The sequence below is a fragment of the Crocodylus porosus genome, unplaced genomic scaffold (genome assembly GCF_001723895.1).
Source record: "Crocodylus porosus isolate Cpor-Errol unplaced genomic scaffold, CroPor_comp1, whole genome shotgun sequence".
Classification (NCBI taxonomy): Eukaryota; Metazoa; Chordata; order Crocodylia; family Crocodylidae; genus Crocodylus; species Crocodylus porosus.
The window spans coordinates 15,961,930-15,978,947 of NW_017728926.1; the positions used below are offsets into that span (position 1 = coordinate 15,961,930).

The following is a 17,018-nucleotide window of genomic DNA, read 5'->3' on the forward strand; positions in this document are numbered from 1 at the left end:
GGGGGGTCAGGGGGGCTGGCAGGAGACTGCCCAAATCATCAAAGCTCTCTGACTCTTTTCCAAAGAGTCAGAGCCCTTTGAATCGATTCAGGCCTTTAAATTGGTCCCCTGATTTGATTCGGATTCAGAGACCTGGCCACTGAATGAGACCGATTCTCCGCCAAATCAAATCACCGTCGCACAGCCCTAACATTTGCCATTCATCAGCTGTGAGCAGCACACGCGAAGCTGCAACCCTCCCCGCTGCTCCCCCCCTCCCCGACGTGCACACATACAACACGCACACCTTGAGGAAATAAACTGTGGTTGCTCTTTCGAAGATGTAGAGTCAGCTCTGCAAAAATCTCTATATCATCACATTCAGCAGCTGTTTTATCATCTTTTGCCATCATTTACATTGTCATCAACAGCACGTTTTCACCACGACAGGGTAATTTGACCGCAACGTGTTCATTTCTAGCCTCCGGATACACCTTTGGTCCACGCATAACCTATGCAGCGCATGCTGCTTGCGGGAATGATTCACGTAGGTTAGAAACCATCCCCTTTCATACTTATTTCCAATATGCACATAAATGTAGTTGTGTTTCCAAGCCTCAGCAAATTTGCAATTCTTGCCCCAGGAAAGAGGGTTCCTGTGAAAGGAGAGGCCTGATGCTGTGCCTGCATCCAAATACAACTCGGTACTTCGTTAGGAAATAGAAAATCAAGGACCATCTTGAGAGGTAAGAGAGAGGAATGGAGGCACATGACCCTCGCTTTCTGTGCTGGATAGAGGGATACACTGAAATCTAGTTAGCGCTGGTCCTGCTTGGAGCAGGGGGTTGGACTAGATGTGCCCTCCTGAGGTCCCTTCAACCCTCATTTTCTGTGATTCTGTGATTCTAAATGCCAGGTTGGCCTGTTTTCATCTGTAGGCAGCAATACTCTTTGCAAAGAAGGGGTCTTGCTGACCTTCTAGCTCCTTAAAGAAATAAGAGAATTGCATTCATTTCTCTTGGCTCCTGATAATCATCCAAGTATGTAACAAAGGGAAGACCTTGAGAATCAAATACACAAGGCCTTTTATTTAGAAAGCACCTGGCAAGGCATCACTATTGAATTTCCCCTTCCTTGCATTATTACATGCCAGGTTGTAGAGGGCATCTTTGGCTTGATAGATACAGCTGTAATTTGGTTTTTAACTGAAATTATTACAGGACACGCCAATTGAGATGAAGCTAGTGTCAAGTGCAAATGTGTTTTTTACAGAAAGGTGGAAGGGAGGGCACAGAGGCACCTTAGATGACCTAAACTGGAGATGCAGAAGCCATATAAAAAGCTTGAGTTCGGAAAACCTTGCTCCCCTCACTTGCAAGATCTATAGGGAAAGTTGGTGATAATAAGGAGAAAAGATGGCGTGCCTGTGCTAAAAAGAGAAATCAAACTGAGTTTTACTTGTGCTCCAAGGTCCAGCTGCTTGCAAAGAGCTTATATTCATTGTATGTTTTCAGGGCAGTTATGTCGGGCCGTTTCCAGGTTGTCCAGCTACCAATGCTTGGCTTAAAGCAGTGCACTGCTGTTATAATTTCTTGCAGGGCATCTCTGATGTTTCAGAGAGAGCCAGGAAAACCCCCCCCACCCAGCTCACGGTGCTCCCCAACTTGTGAAAATTTCTTCAAGCACCTGAATGATGGCATCCAAAATAAAACTGCCCCCATTCCCCTGACTTCCCAGGTCTTGTTTCTTGGGTTGGCCCAGTGGTGTCCAACCTTTATGTCCCATGGGCTGGATGGGCAGCACCAGGTCCCTCTGCGTGTCAGATTTGGCTGGTGGGCCCAAACCGGTGCCTGGGTGCGTGTGGCAGGGATGTGATCCAGAGTGCAGGAAGGGAGGCTAATTCAGTGTGCAGGGTGGGCACATTTAAGGCCCAAATTCGGCCACCTGGCAAACACCTGGCTCAGCCCCAATCCAGCTGCCAGGCAATAGCCTGGCCCTAATCTGGCTGCCCAGGACTTGGAAATTTGGCAGTGAAGAAGTGGTGGTTGTGTTAAATGGCACTACTTCCTGCTGCCAAATTTTGTGGGCCGGAGGTCGAGCACCCTGAATGAGTTTATGAAATGCTTTAATTGATGCCAATTATGATCCATTTGACAGACAGGGGCAATGACTAATGTGCCGTACTTCACGCTGCCTAGTGACAGCACTTGGGAATGAGCACACGCAGCACAAGGAAGTATCAGTCCTGCTAAAGCTGGCACATGGTGGCGCAGGTGTCACCGCTGGAGGCACGGTCAGTGGTGTCAGTGCAGGGGGCTGAAGAGCCAAATGTCATCTGTTCATTGACGGCAAAGAAGAGCCATTTTAAAAAAACCCATAAAACCCAAAAAGCCCCAGTGATCTCATGACTGAGTACACCGGCTGTTGCCTAAAGGTCAGTGCTGAGTGGTGCAGTTTGGATCCCAATGCTGAGCTGCAGCCTCTGCACTTTTGCCACTAACGTGTCCTTATCAGCTGTTGTCGGTACATAACTGTGTCACTCCACAGAGAACAAAAGGTTCTTGCAAAGCTCAAGAGAGAAAATTGCAAAGCAGCAAAATCTAAGAGGGGACAGGGAGGGAAACGGTTCATTCCAGGGTCGGGCTGCCCTTGCTCCAAGTGCTGCCCTCTCCCGATCGTCCCAGCTCCGCTCTGCTCTGCCCTGCGGCGTCACCCGGCTTCCTCATGCCCCCGCAGCCCTTCTCCCCAGATTGGTGCTGCTCCACGGGGTCTCAGGAGTTTCTCTCATTTCCCCTCCTCCAGGCCATTGCCCTCTGCTCAGAGCTTGTCTGCTTGCTCAGCTCATCTCCCTCCCATGCCAGGCACCACCTGGGGCATACGGCAGCAGAGTTTTTAAGTTATGAGCACCTCTTCTCCGAAGACTAGCCTTGCCTTCACCATCCTTTTTGGCTTGCTGGTTAGGAAAGAGAAGGGTTTTGAAACTTGTTTCTCTTGTAAGAAGAGGTCAAAATGGAGAACTACTGGCTGTTGGCACTTCCAGCTTTAAAACCTAGGGCTGTTGAGGAAACTTCAGGTGGAAGCACATCCTAACCTCCAGGGCTTGAGTCCAGCTCCAGGCATCAGCCAGCATGTGCTCAGCCACTTCTGCCAGCAGCATCGGTGCTATTTGCCCAGCCTGTCTCCTGCCTCAGCACCTCCCTTCTTCACACACTATTGCCCTTCAAGGCTGGGACTGGGACCTGGCACTTCGAAGCTAACGCCTCCCCCTCACCAGCAAGCCTCTGTAGCCCAACCAGTCCCTGACATCAGCTCTGCCGTTTCGCTCGGTAGCTGGTTGGGCTTTGAAGCTTGCCTGTGGCCCCCACCCTGCCACTTGAGGTCAGCTGCTTGCAGTTACACTTCCCACTGCAAGGTGCTGCGGGGAAGATGAGGGAGCCTCGTGTTTGGAAAAGCGTTGAACTTTTTGTACCGAGGCCCTTGCCACGCTCTCCTCGGCTCCCGCGGGGCGTGGGTGACTCCTTCCAGGAAATGAGGAAAGAGGCCTTGCAGCACTGGCCTGGCTTGGGGGTCTCTGGGCAAGCGTTTGACTGGAAGGGAAGGGATTCCCCACCTGCTGCGTGCTTCCCTTCCACACCTGCACCCCGCTGAGTCCCAAGGGGGCTGATGCTTTAGCTGCCAGCACTGACCTGGCAACCCCAGGGGCTTACTTGGGAGTATCCCACCTGCAACCACAGCTCATTGGCAAAGGTTCGACTCAGGAGGGGGCATGCAGAGGCTGGAGGCACTGCAGTGACGTTGTGGGGATGCCGCATTTGAGAGCAGCACTTCTTGGAGAAAAGCTGTAATGCTCTGGCCTCATGCCTGATTGCACCTGCCAAGACTTTAGGCCAGGGAGAGACTTCTTCCCCCCACCACTCAACCCGGTCCAGATCCTCCATCCTATGTTTTATATTGAGCCCCAGGCCTGGCAGCAGGAGGTTTCGAGGAACTGGGAAGGGTCCTGCGGATATCCATGCGGCGCAGAGAGGACCAGGAAAGTGGATGTGTCGCCCCAGCACCTCACTGTGATGTACTAATGGCCTTTGTGTAAGAAGTCACCTTAGACCTCACAGCGCAGCGCCCCAGCCCAGCCTCTGCCAGCCTCCAAGATGGAGGCGAGAGGAAAGTCCTCATCTTAGGATCCAGTCAGTTCAGTAACCACTTTGATCTATTTCTAGCCCTTCTGGCACCAGCAGCAATCTTGATATGGCCAGGAGCTGGAGGGCACCAAGGTTTCGAGATGTGTGTGCCCCAGAGGCAGTGATCTGCATACAGTGCCCAGGCTGAGTAATAACTTGTTGCTAAATGACGTGGTGCGGGAGCTGTATTTGAACTGCCAGGGACCTGTGTCTCATGTGCGAGCCGGCCTTCCTGTCCTCTGTTACGGGGATGGCCACCCCGCCGTGGTGTGGGTGTCACAAGGTGCATGGGGGGGGGCTCTGCGTGTGGCATGCAGTGAGGCAAGGAGCAGACAGGCAGCGCAGCAGCAGATGGAGCAGAAAGCAGAGCAGGATATCAGGAAGGGAGCACAGAGTAGGGAGCAGAAAGCAGAGCAGCTCATTGGGCAGGGCACGGGGATTGAAGTGGCCGTTGGGGAGGGTACAGAGCTAATTTATGGCACTCCCGCAGGAAGGCTGGCCCCCGTGGCTCTATTCTGGCAAGGTTTCCAGACACCAGTTTCTTTCATAATATTCTTTGAACAGTCTCTGGATGGCAATAAACTCTAGCTCACTATTGCCCCCAGGGCTAGGGACAGAAATGACACGCAAAGTTTAAATGATCGGAAACCAGTTCAAATCTGCAATACAACAGAAGTTCATAGTTTCATAGTTGCTAGGGGCTGGAAGGGACCTTACAGATCATTGGGTGCAGTGCACATAAACTGCTTTCCAAATGGCCAAAACTGGTTTAAGATAAACTTGAATGGATGCAGTATCAGCCTGAACTGATTTAGGTTAAATCACTTCATTGAACTTCTGTACCAGGTCCCCTCCAGAGTCAAGTTAACTCTCAGTCTCCCAGCATCCCAGGGTGTTTTCCATCTCCCCCACAAGCCCTTCCCCCCATGGGCAGACTAGCCTTGGCCCAAGCTGAGCAGGGAGGGATATTCTAGCACCCTCCAGTGTCTGGCCTGGTCCACTACAGGTGTGTGGCTGCATTTCTGGAATCAAAGTGGATGTCTGTTCACTTGCTTATCAGTTCAATATATGCAGTTTATACTAATCTGCAAAGAGTGAATTGATTCAGCCTTGGACTTTTTTGACTGTCTGTCCTTAGCCCATGTGTATTAGTATCTGAATGACTTCATTGTGCCATCCAGTCTCTGGTATTTTACTTTAATTTGATCCCATGTAAAATGTACCATAAGGGAAGGACTTCTTTAGGGTAAGGGTGACCAAAATCTGGAACAGACTCCCAAGGAGGGGGTGCAGGCCCCAACCTTGGAAGTCTTCAAGAAGAGACAGGACAGACGCCTTGCCGGGATCATTTGATCTCAGCAGTATTCCTGCCCAGAGCAGGGGGGCTGGACTTGATGATCTTTCAAGATCCCTTCCAGCCCTTCGTTTCTATGATTCTGTGTTGTTCGTTGCCTCAGCATCCGAGGCTAACATACACTGCTCCAAATAGCTGTGGTTTTCATGCATCTGGCTGGTATCTTGAGATTGAGCAAGCGCACCTCTCAGATACTTCCCCATTTGGGTCTGGTATTGAAACACTCAGTTTTGTGGTTAGATTCACTACAGCCTGTGAGAGAACCCCCTTCGACTCCCCTGGTGCTATACTAACTCGCCCCGGGCTCAGGACTTCTCCCTTGTCTGCTCAGTAAAGTAATTCAGGATTTTTCTGGACCAGTGTTTGGGGGATGAGCGGGGAAAGGGAGAGGAGGTTGAAACCATCGAGCGTGAGACAGAATCAGAAAAGCGGCATTCTCAGGCTCAATGTAGAACAAAATTGCAATACTGAGAAGGTCTCTCTGGAGGCTTTCGTGAGTTCAGCAACAGCTAGTATCATGAATGTTGATCATGAGAAGGCATTGCTGTAACACTGCCCACCACTTTAATGTCTATCCATCATCCTTACGCATCTTTGCCAGATGCAGACAAACGCCAACTCCTAAACCAGGGCAAGGCATGTGTCAAATGAATAGCTCAGCATGTGTCCCTTATTCAGTGAATATTGACAATGGTCCAGAAATGGCCAGATAAATGGTAAGACAATATTCCTTGAGAGTTCTCCAATAACATAGCTGATCATAGCATTCAGCCAGTTCTCATGGTATAGCAAGGGAGGCAAGTGATAGTCCCTCCGAACCTCAATAAGTAATCAGCACTAAGTGGCTTCTCATTACTCGCTTCTTTGGGGCAGCATCGTGAACAAATTACTGTTTTGACCAGATTAAAGAACCAGATTAGAAAGGAGCCAAGCCACAGCTGCTTGGCCGTTCCTGTGCCGGAGTTGAGAACGGTGGCTGAGACTTTCAAAGGACTTGGTGAATTAGGCAGTCAGGTTTCTCTCGCTTACTGTAATGGGAGCTGTGTGAATCTCCTGTCTGTCTGGACATTCACACCCTCCCTTAACTCCCCAGTGTAGACTAACCCTTAAAGTCCTCTGATAGTCCAGTTCCTCCTCCTAGGATGCCTCAAGTTTCTGGTGCCCTTTTTTTGTGGGGGGGAATAATGCCTCATTTCTGCTTTTACGAAAAAATCTCACCTCTTCTGTGCAGGCTCTCTGCATCCCCTTAAAGCAGGAAGTGCGTGGAAGGAAATTATACGCTATCAAAAAAGTGCTGCATCTCTTCAGAAACTGTGGGTAGATCACAAGGGCAGAGCTTGCGTGCTTGTGTCAAGGCACAGGCATCCTCCGCAGGAGTTGCTGGAGTCGTGAGTGAGCCGTCACGAAGAATGCTTCGTGTTAGAAAGGGAACCTGCTTGGTTTTGCAGGTTGGGCTGTGGCTATGGACACAGCTGGGTCTAGCGCAAGGGTGCAGAAGTGGTAATTTAAAGCTCGTCGACGGGACGGAGAAATGCTGCCCGGTTTGTTCATCCAGACCAGGTAAGGAGGTTTGTTCATCCAGACCAGGTAAGGAGCCTGGGTGGGGGATATCCTGCTCTGTTATGTGCTGGCAGGAGAGTAGGCAAAATTAGACAAATTTTAAGGTGATGTGAGCAGAGTGTGTGCAGAAAGGAAAACAGAAACAGAAACATCTCCTCCCTCCTTGTTGGAGCTACAGACATCACTCTGGAGCCTTCTGGCTTTGATACCTGCCTGCACCAAAAGTCAGGGGACTTGGGCTCTGGCGTGTTGGTTGAACCCATGGCAGCGAGAGAGAAGCGAGCTGCAAAATTTCAGGTCCAGCTTTGCAATCCAGTTTCTTTCTGGACTGTTGAGCAGAGCCCATCTGACACTGAGATCCCAGTGGAAACGAGAGCTACAGCGCGCTGAGGAACAGCGTCACGCCTCTAAATCAGTGCTGTAGCAACAGGTCTGCCTTTGAGAGAGAGCATCTCTACCTAAAAAAGGGGCCCTGCTTCTCCCTTGGGATGTGCCCTGGCAGAGCAGGTGCCCGGTAACGCCAGCTCAGGCAGGAATCTGCCTAGGACAGCAATGGGGGCAGGTCTTGGATCTCAGTGGCAGACCGCAGCTGGGAAGGGTCGCCTTCCTCGTTGCTTTTCCCCTTTGAGTCGAGACTTGAAAGCTTTCTGTAGCTGGAATAGAGGGGATGGCCCTGCTGGAGGGACCCCTGCCTGAAGCCCTCTGCCCTTCATTACAGAGGCGGTCTGAGCAGGTGGTCCCGACGGTCCTTGCTAGCCTCAGGAGCCGGCCTGCTGGAGCACCTGTGGGTCTTCTGGGCCGGCACCACGTCTACAAGGGCCACTCATCTTGGTGGCTTCAGAGCTTGGGCTTTGGTGGCTGACAGCAGCTTAGAGCAAGGGCAACCTGATCAGCTGTGGGCTTTCGTTTCTCATACATTTCTCAATCAGCAGAGGGTTTCCTTTTTCACTCACGTGGCTCTGAACAGGCTCCCCTGGGAAGGGTTTTGCTGCGTCCTACAATGATATCAGCTCTCTGATGAGCATCAAGACGTGATGCTTACATGAGCGAGATGCGCCTGTCCTTCCCCGTCGTCTTCTATACGGGTCCCTCGGGCTTTGATCGTGAGGGGCAGAGTCCAGTAAGGGGTGGGGGGTATTTGGTGAAGGGACGTGATCAACACGCTGGATGAACCCAGCTCACCGCCGGTCAGCAGACTCGGCAAAGTGAGTTCGCAAGTCCAGGCCTAGTGTCCCAGGCTTTTGCATCCTCTCCGGCAGCATGTGCAGGAGGGGAATTGCCCAGGTGCTGCCGTCCATGCTATGGCAGTTCCGTGACTAGAGGCTTTAAAATCCCCCAAAGCTAAAATAAATTGGAGGAAGGAAGTGGGTAACTTAATGCCAGTCGGTGGTAGTGAAGTGACTCCAGCCCCGGTAGCCTACAAAATGTGGAGCAGCTTGACTCTGGTGGGAACGGAGGGTTTGGTTGGACCAGCGCCTGATTGTCAGGTGAACAGTGCACAGAGGCAAGGACCCTCCTCCCTCTTTCCTTCTGCAGTTTAATTTCTTCAGAGGCCAAAGTCCTTGAGTCCCTTTTGCTACCAGCAATGCAGAAAAGCACCCTGAATCTCTATCTAGAAACGAACAAAGGGGGCCAAAGGTGGCCTGTGCTCTACCATTGCCTCTAGCCTTTCATGCGGTACCCCGATGCACAAACACGTGGCTTTTCCTCCATTTTCCTTGAGGTCACCCAGGTCTCAGGTAAGAAAGGGCTTTCTCCTTTCTTGCCCCAGGGTCTCCCCGTGCTCACTTCATTTCTTGATGTTACGCGTCCATGGTGTTAGCTAGTCCCGGTAGCTCCAGCCTTTGCTTTCATGAGCTCCAGAGCCACTCGGCAGTAGCTCTTCTATCTTGTGTTGTGTTAAAGCAAGTCAAAAGCAAGGGTGGAGTGCCAGTTGCAGCGTTCAGATCTAGGCTAGGACCTAGGTTTTCTCTGGCTTTTGAAGGGGTCTAGGGGTTTGATTTGGACTCCTTTCTATCGAAGTAGCTCAGAGCACAAATGATGGACACCTCGGTAGTGGAGGGTGCGGGGAGAGCGTGGGGGTGCGAGAATGAAGACCTGGACCTCGGTGCTCTTTAATCCAGCACAGGGGCAGTGTCTTGGCCACTGAGCAGAAAAAGTGCTACTTGTTCCCCACGGGCCCATCGACCCTGGCAAGATCCTTGCCCAAAAGCACTCCATGATGACAGAGTCTGCTTGCAGCTACCATCATTTCACCGCAGCGTAGGCTCCCCATTGATCTCTGGATTCACTGAGAGCACTGCTGGGTTCACCAGCAACGCCAAGAGCACTGCCCACTATATTCCTCCCTGGGAAAGGAGTTAATGTTCAAGAAGTAATGCCAGCGATCAAACTGTGACAGGCAGCCTCTGAACTTTGCCGGATCAGGTATAACCAGGAAAGCTTAACTCCTTGTTTTCTTCCTAACAGAAAACCAGTTTACGCCGTGTGCTAATGCAGAGGGTGACTGTAAATGTGAGGCTGGATACCAGTGCACTGACGTATCCTGCACGTCCTGCAAACAACTCCCACAGTGCAAGGCAGGCGAGGAAATAAGCAGAACAGGTAAGTCGAGGAGCATGAATGACGCTACCAAGCTGAGCTCTGTCCCGGTAGCAAGCAGAGTCGGTCCATACAAGCTGCTGCTCCTCCGTCATCCGGGCATGTGCGTCCTGGCAGCCTTTTGGTGCTGAGGTAGGGATGTCTTAGCAGGCCAGGCATCTGGTACAAAGTACCGGAGATCTTTGCTCCCCAGCTTTTAAACTTTCCCTCCATAAATTTGAGTTGGGATGAGTAGATCTCACGGCCAGGCGCGTGGAGTTGCTTTTCTTTGGAGTCAATAGAGGAGAAGCTGGTACAATGCCAGTTCTTAATTTACGGACTCCCAGCGGTAAATGCAACCTCTAAAACACAGTGGGTTTTGAAAAGTAAAACTCATTGTCGGAGCAACCAGGCGCAAACCCACCATCTCCTTACACATTCGTCAGAGGTGCAAGGAAACAGGAGGATCACTTTATGTGAGGTTTCTCTCCAGATCTTTATCAGCGCTCTGCAGACAGTGCCCAACCCCCGGGCAGCTTGTTTGTGCATCACAAGAAGCCAACATTTCAGGGAAGGAGGCAAAAATATTCCAGTGCCAAAACCTACCTTTGCCTCAAACTGCAATAGATAGGTAAATATCTGCACTTTGCTGTGGAGATGTTCAACTGCCCACCAACTTTATCTAAGTTGCGTTTCCGGGCTTGATCATTGCACGTCCTTCTAGGAGAGGTGTAAAGAATACAGAGACATCTCAGCGCACCAGGGCTTTGAGTACAGCCCGGTTTCTGGTTGCTGTCCCAGCAATGGAGAGGATTAATCAGGCATAATATTGACTGTGAATGAGAGAGGACTGGCACCTCTGAAAGGCCTTGAGAGTGAAGAGAGGTGGTTTATGTTTGAGGCAATGGAGACGAGGGAGCCGGTGAAGGTATGTAAAAACAGACCATTCCTCCCTTTCCTGTTACTCCATAGCCAATTCTTTTCTTTTCTCTTCTAGGCAACATTGATTTTGAATTCATCTGCAAACCCTGCAAAAATGGCACCTTTTCTAAAGCTGGGGACACCAGATGCAAACCTTGGACTAAGTATGTATTCACGAATGGTCCTTTTGTTGGCCCACCCCCACAATGCATGCCCCAAGGTCATTTTAAACTTTCACATTGCAAGAGGTGACCCAAGAGTTTTTCTGGGTTACTTCTGCTCTCGGTGCTGAGATTTAAGAGGTGGTTTTGTTCACCAGGATGCCATGTGAAGCTGTTGTTTGGTTTTGTGCCTGAGAAATCTCAGAGTGAAACTCGGTCAAATCAAAACACCTTGTGTGAGACCTACTTTCAGAACTGAGCCACAAGCCGACACGAATCCCTTCCAGGCCTGGTGGTGGTTTGAACGGCATTGTGTCTCAACCGGTCCTCAGGAGATCTGTGCCCATGTTAGCCAGCAAGGGCAGCCATAATAAATGGGGGGTGGGGAGGAGAGGAAGAAAACAGACAGATGGGTTGCAGGGAGAGAAAAGGCTAAAGGCAGGGAGAAAACCAGAGACTTTCAATACCACTCTTTCTTCTTTTTAGGCATCCAGGTCCTAGATGTGTAATGATCCAGCCAGGAAATGCAACCCATGATGCAGAATATGGCAAAGATGAACCTTCTGTGCAGCAAGGTATGTCCAGAGCAGCATCTCATTTACCTTGATGGTCCCTTCTACCCTGGAGACATTTTTAGGCTTTGACTCAGTCCTGAGAGACATTGTTGCTGTGGCTGTGGAAATGACCACCGCATCACCTGCAGTGCTTTCGCCGCCAGAACGACTTGAGCGGCTGACGAGTTCAGGTCCCCGCATCATGAGAGGATCATTAATCATTGACTTCGTAGAGTGAGGAGGGAGAAATGGAGATGGCATATGGCTAACCTTGAGAGGTGTTATGATCCCAGCACTTGTTCCTGCCCATGGCAGGGGGTCGGATGTGATGATCTGTTCAGGTCCCTTCTGACCCTAGAGACTATGAAGCCACGGCAGGGCCGTGGTATAACTGAACGGTTCCTTAACAAAACTTATTGGAGTTTTCCATCGGGCGGCTGCAACTTTGCGGAGCTCTCGGGAGACTGCTTAGCAATTAGTCACCCATGTTTCAATTTCTTCGGTCTCGTTCCTTATGAAGTGACTGCTGCAGGTCCAATTCTTCCAGGTACCAATTAGTAGCACGGCTGAAAACAAGAGGATGCAAGTTACAGGGAGGAATACACACACACACGCACGCATGCACAATTTTTTTATGCTTTATATACATACTGAAAACCCTGAAGAGCTGCCCACCTTCAGATCTTTTGGAGATAAGATCAAGTTGAGAGAGCTAAGCGCTTGGTGGGATCAAGCTCTCCATATTGCTACAGAGCAGAATTGTACCAGCGCACCCCATTGCCTTCTCTTGTGTTGCAACGAGAGTAGCTATTCAGCCCATTATTCAACTGCAGAGAGACCTCAGGCCAGGTGTGATGTGCAGCGTGGAAGACCACTGAAGCCGAAGAGTAATGGATGAAAAGATGGTGTATGGGTCCTCGTTACAAAGCAGAGCTGGGTGCTTAAGGCTGGGCAAGGGAGAGGGATATGCTGAAGCAAAGAATATCCCATCTACAAACAATGATCTCCTGCGTGCAAGATCCTAGCTGAGTTTTTGCCCTCCTGATTAGTAACTGTAGAATGACTTCTCTAGTGGGTCGGACACAGTTCTTTGTCTAAATCCAATATCTTTTATTAGACTGATTCAAATAGCCAGAAAAATTCTTGTTAGCAAGCTTTCGGGCACAAACGCCCTTCGTCAGGCTGAGGACGCATCTGCAGATGGTCTGTGCTCTTCCTGGAGGGAGTGGTAAAGCAGCCAGAGACTAGTACATATGCAAGAAAGCCAGTCAGTGGAAATGTAAATTGAGGTGGTCAGTAGGTGAGAGACAGGTGGGGAGGGGGGACGGGGGAATGAATGAGTAGCTGTAGTCAAAGGATGGGAGACAGGAGGGTGGTGGGGAAGGGAATGAGAATAGCTGGTCAAAAGTGGAGGGTTTCCCTGGGGAGTCAGATGGCAGGCAGGTTATAACGTGTCATAAATCCAATGTCTATATCTAGTCCATACAAAAAAACTAGGACACTTGGTTCCAAAATGATACCTTTTGTTAGACCAACTGGGAAATATATTTAGTCCACGATTTTTTGTGTCCAGCAGATTGATGAAGTGGAGTTCTTAGGCTCGTCTGTGAAAGGTATTTTCCGTAGTGAATCCTAATTCTGCTTGTGATTAAGACGTGGTAAAGTGATAAGGTCTCATCGAGTATTTCCTTGTTGCTTTCCTGTGGTTCAGGGCTTAAAACGTCACATATATTAACCTCTGACTATTCATTTCTTTGCAGGCATCCTTTCATCTTTGGAGTCCTCGTCTACCACGATCATGGCAATCCTGACTGCAGTGGCTATCTTCATTCTCATCCTGATGACCTTCTTATTGCACTTCTTCATATGGTCACTGAAGAGAGAGAAAGTCCACTTAGTTCAAAGTCAGTGCAGCTGTACAGTTTGTTGGCTGCTGAAGGGAGATGCCTGGTGTTGGGGGGCCAGTCCAGGACTTGGTAGATCTGGAACAATGCCCCGCTGCCAGTGTGTCTGTGCCTCAGTTTCCCATCTATCTCCCCACCCCCTCCTCACAGGAATGTAACATCTGACCTGCACTCCATAGTGTAGTAGGGAGAGCACAAGATGCATCCACCCTCCGAGCTGCTCTTGGGCAGCGCAGCCCTTCCTTTCTGCTGGCCGAACAACACGGTGTTGTGTCACTGTATGGGCTTATGTAGAACAGATCCAGCGTGTCTAAGCACCGCTGGCCAGATTTGTCTGTGTGCCAAGGGCTCTTGATATAGCCAGTGCAGTGGGGGCTTTCGCTCCTATCCGTTCACAGGCATTCCTGAGTGGTCAAAAGGGGCTGAGGATTGAGAAGACAAAGAAGAGACAAAGATCCAGCCTTTATTTCTGGGTTGGTGATCCATTTGGTGGCAATGCCTTGCTAAGCACCTGCTACTACTGGGCCTCCCGAAGCGTCCTCCATCCCGGCAGACACTAAACCAGGGGGCACCGTTGGGAGAAGCCTGCCATGCAGCCCAGATTTCCCAGGGAGTTTGCAGCACCGGGGGCAGTTGAGGGCATCACTTGGACATATTCCAGGTTTTGAAGCAGAGCAATAATACACTAATGTCTTCAGATGAGGAGCAGCCTCAGGTTTCTTCCAGGGTGCAGCTCTCAGGCACACGCAGACTGTGAGGACGGGGTATTACTATTTCCCTGATGTGTCAGTCATAAACGTAACCCCTGATTTCTGATCGTTTCCTTGCAGAACCTGAAAATAATTCTGTCTTGATGCCACCACCAACAAGCCACCTCGTAGAAGATACCTACAGCTGCCAGTTCCCCGAAGAAGAAGCTGGAGACAAAATAATTGAAGAAAAGCCTTCTTGCATCATCATATCGGGCCTGCACTGAAGAGGTGGATGGGAGGCAAATATCTGTGAAAAGGGAGGATTTGAATGTCATTTCAAACACGGGCAGGCTGAAGGGTGGGGACAAAGATAATCTCGGAAACATGGCAGTCTTGCAGTAGGAATTGGGGAACTATTCCCTCGCGCTGGCATTTGGCTCAGCCCCTATTCTTTTTGGCCAGTTCCTCCTATTCTGATCCAAGTCCTTTTCAGCTCAGCCTGAGACCAGAACATTTTGTCTTGGTTCTTCCCGTGTGCATCGCGTGCTTACAACCGCATGGTGTCTCCCCTACTGAGTCGCGTGTCAGTGAAGGATCCGGGTCTCTGTTTTAATAGCACGAAATTACTTAACCAGAAGCCAAGATGCCATTTTCAAAAGATAAATTGAGGCCTGCTGAGTCCACAGTCTGGGTATGCAAATGTCCCCGGGCGCTTATAACAGCTTTCACTTGGAAGGCTTCATAATACCAAGGGCATAAATGCACTTGCTCGGATGAAAGGAGCAGAAGTGGCAAACAGTGGTATAAGGACTATACTCTGTGCTCTGCTGCATGCAGTTAGGTTGTGTTTCACCACAAATAGGTGAGACCGTGCGGCAACCCTCCATGGAATTCGTGAGACATTTTGCTGGCTGTGGTGGAAACAGAATTTCCTTGTTGCTTTTGACGATGATGCAAATTGCAGTCTACGGTGCTGCTTCCTGTTTGGTTTCGGTGCGAGGCTGGTAGGGCCACGTCACTGCGTGTGTGTGTGTAAGTGCCACTTCCGAGCTAGCCCTGGGCGCTTGTGCTTGTAGGGACTCTTCTCACAGGGACAAGGGCTTCGGAGACACGTTTCGGCTGTATGGATTTGTTTCTGCAGAACACTCCCCCCCACCCCAACCCCTTCTTCCTTAAGTCAAACCAGTTTTTGTTCCGGGAATATTTAAATAAAGCACCCCAAAGCCCCCTCTGGAAGACTAAGCTGAAGGCTATGCAGCCCAAGCAGCAAAGTTTCTGCGTGATGAGTCCTCCTCCCCTCGCTCGGGGAATAACCGGGAGAATGAAACGGGAAACGAAATAAAACTGGCTCCATATTTTGGCTAGAGGAACCTCAAGCCTCGTCCTCCCCAGGTGTAAGCCAGCCCAGCTCTGGTCTGGTAGCCAGTGGGCTCTGAGATTCCCATTCCCTGTTTGCAAGAAGTAAAACTAGACCCCACCGATTTTTACATGGGTTTCCAAATTGACAGAACAAAACCTCACCTTTCTATTTCTCGGAGCCAAAGATTCAGCTGAGGCTAGCCTCCGTCGGAGGAATTGCTTTGATTTCCATCAGTGGAGGATGATCCCAGTCCTTGGGTTCAACTAGCGATGCCTGGGGGGGTTTTTGGATTCGACCTGCTTGCCATGTAGGGTCAATAGCCTGTCTCCCTTGGAAAGAGCTGCTTGGAGCGTGGCTGTATGACTGCCCGCCCTCTGAGCAAGCATGAGGTTTTGAGGCAGTCTTCACATGAAAGGTAATAAAGCAAACACACCCCGAGCCAGTAAGAAAGTTAGTTTCCTTTATTTTATTTTATTTTATTTCTCTAGAAAACTGGAGCAATACCTGTAAGTGTGACATGCACTGTGTGATATGCACTGGAACTGTTACCAAGTGGATATCTGAAATTGGGTGTAGAAATAGTGTCATTAGCTGGGTTACATCGCATGCCATTTCTTAGCTGCTAGTCCGTTCCCAAGACACCCATCATACACATCTTTATAGTTCTTTATAAAGTTTCGGACTTGCTTTATAAATTGCTTAAATTGCTCATTCTTCTCCATCCCTGGAAATTGCAATGTGTCGTGGTTACCCTGCCAGAAGCAGGGGCTAAATGTTGGATTTTTTGGTGCCTTTCCTGCTTGCCCTTGGCTGTTACTGTAAGGGGGAGGTTGAAGAACCGTACCTTGGCGCTCTCGCACAACACAAGGAGTCAGGACTCCTGGCTCCCATTTCCAGTTCTGCAGCTGTCTTGCTGTGTGACTCAGAGCAAACTGCTTAACCTTTCTGTGTCTCAGGGATATTGATACCTACCTCACAGGAATAGCGATAGTGGGGACATGCAAGAGGAGCCAGAAGGATTGAACTGAAAGGGTGGACTTTATTATCCTCGAGGATCTTTAAGCTCTGGGTGCAGAGATCATTTTAAGCTGCCCTGCAGTTCTCTGGCTACTGTTAAAATGGATATCCTCAACATTTTGGGGATGTAGGGGGGCAGTTACATTTCAGGATGTAACTTTAGGGGGGGCAGTTACATTTTGGGATGTAACATTTCGGGGATGTAGGGAGGCAGTTAGGAAGGCCAAGGCAGAGATGGAACTGGGACTAGCTTCTCAGATTAAGCACAATAGGAAGTCCTTTTTTAAATACATAGGGAGCAAAAAGAAGGTCCCGGGTAACGTGGGGCCCTTGCAGGATGCGTTGGGAAATTTGGTCGTCACACCGGACGGACTAAACAAGCTAGCATGTTTAACGATTTCTTTGCCTCTGTCTCCCTAAGTAGGGACCAGAACAGCCACCTCCCTGCTGGGCCCCCCTCGGGCCCCGGGGAGGCACACCTGGGCCAAAGGTTAGCAAGGAACTAGTCAGGGAGCTTCGGGAGGGGCTGGACGTATTCAAGTCAGCCGGCCCGGACGATCTCCACCCTAGAGTCCTAAAGGAACTGGCCGAGGTCGTTGCAGGACCCCGGCACGGCTTTATGAGCACTCGTGGTGCTCTGGTGTGGTGCCGGAGGACTGGAAGAGGGTCAACATGGTCCCCATCTTCAAAAAAGGCAGGAAGGAGGACCCGGGAAACTATAGGCCGGTTAGTCTCACCTCGATCCTAGGCAAGCTGTT

General features: G+C 50.2%; 1 protein-coding gene across 1 annotated transcript; it reads left to right on the forward strand.

Moving 5' to 3' along the window:
- Nucleotides 1–6,785: 6,785 nt before the first annotated feature.
- On the forward strand, nucleotides 6,786–15,928 carry TNFRSF18 (TNF receptor superfamily member 18). Its single transcript, XM_019541595.1, has 6 exons — nucleotides 6,786–7,071; nucleotides 9,541–9,675; nucleotides 10,649–10,736; nucleotides 11,220–11,308; nucleotides 13,048–13,191; nucleotides 14,022–15,928. Exons 1-6 carry the CDS (start codon nucleotides 6,921–6,923, stop codon nucleotides 14,165–14,167), a joined length of 753 nt encoding a protein of 250 aa, XP_019397140.1. The 5' UTR covers nucleotides 6,786–6,920; the 3' UTR covers nucleotides 14,168–15,928.
- Nucleotides 15,929–17,018: the final 1,090 nt, after the last annotated feature.

Bases quoted from the DNA above. Each gene is read 5' to 3' on its own strand.
- TNFRSF18 (XM_019541595.1), top strand. From the start codon at position 6,921: ATGCTTCGTGTTAGAAAGGGAACCTGCTTGGTTTTGCAGGTTGGGCTG. The intron at 7,072-9,540 runs GTAAGGAGGTTT...TCTTCCTAACAG, and splicing joins GGTTTGTTCATCCAGACCAG to AAAACCAGTTTACGCCGTGT. The intron at 9,676-10,648 runs GTAAGTCGAGGA...TTTCTCTTCTAG, and splicing joins CGAGGAAATAAGCAGAACAG to GCAACATTGATTTTGAATTC.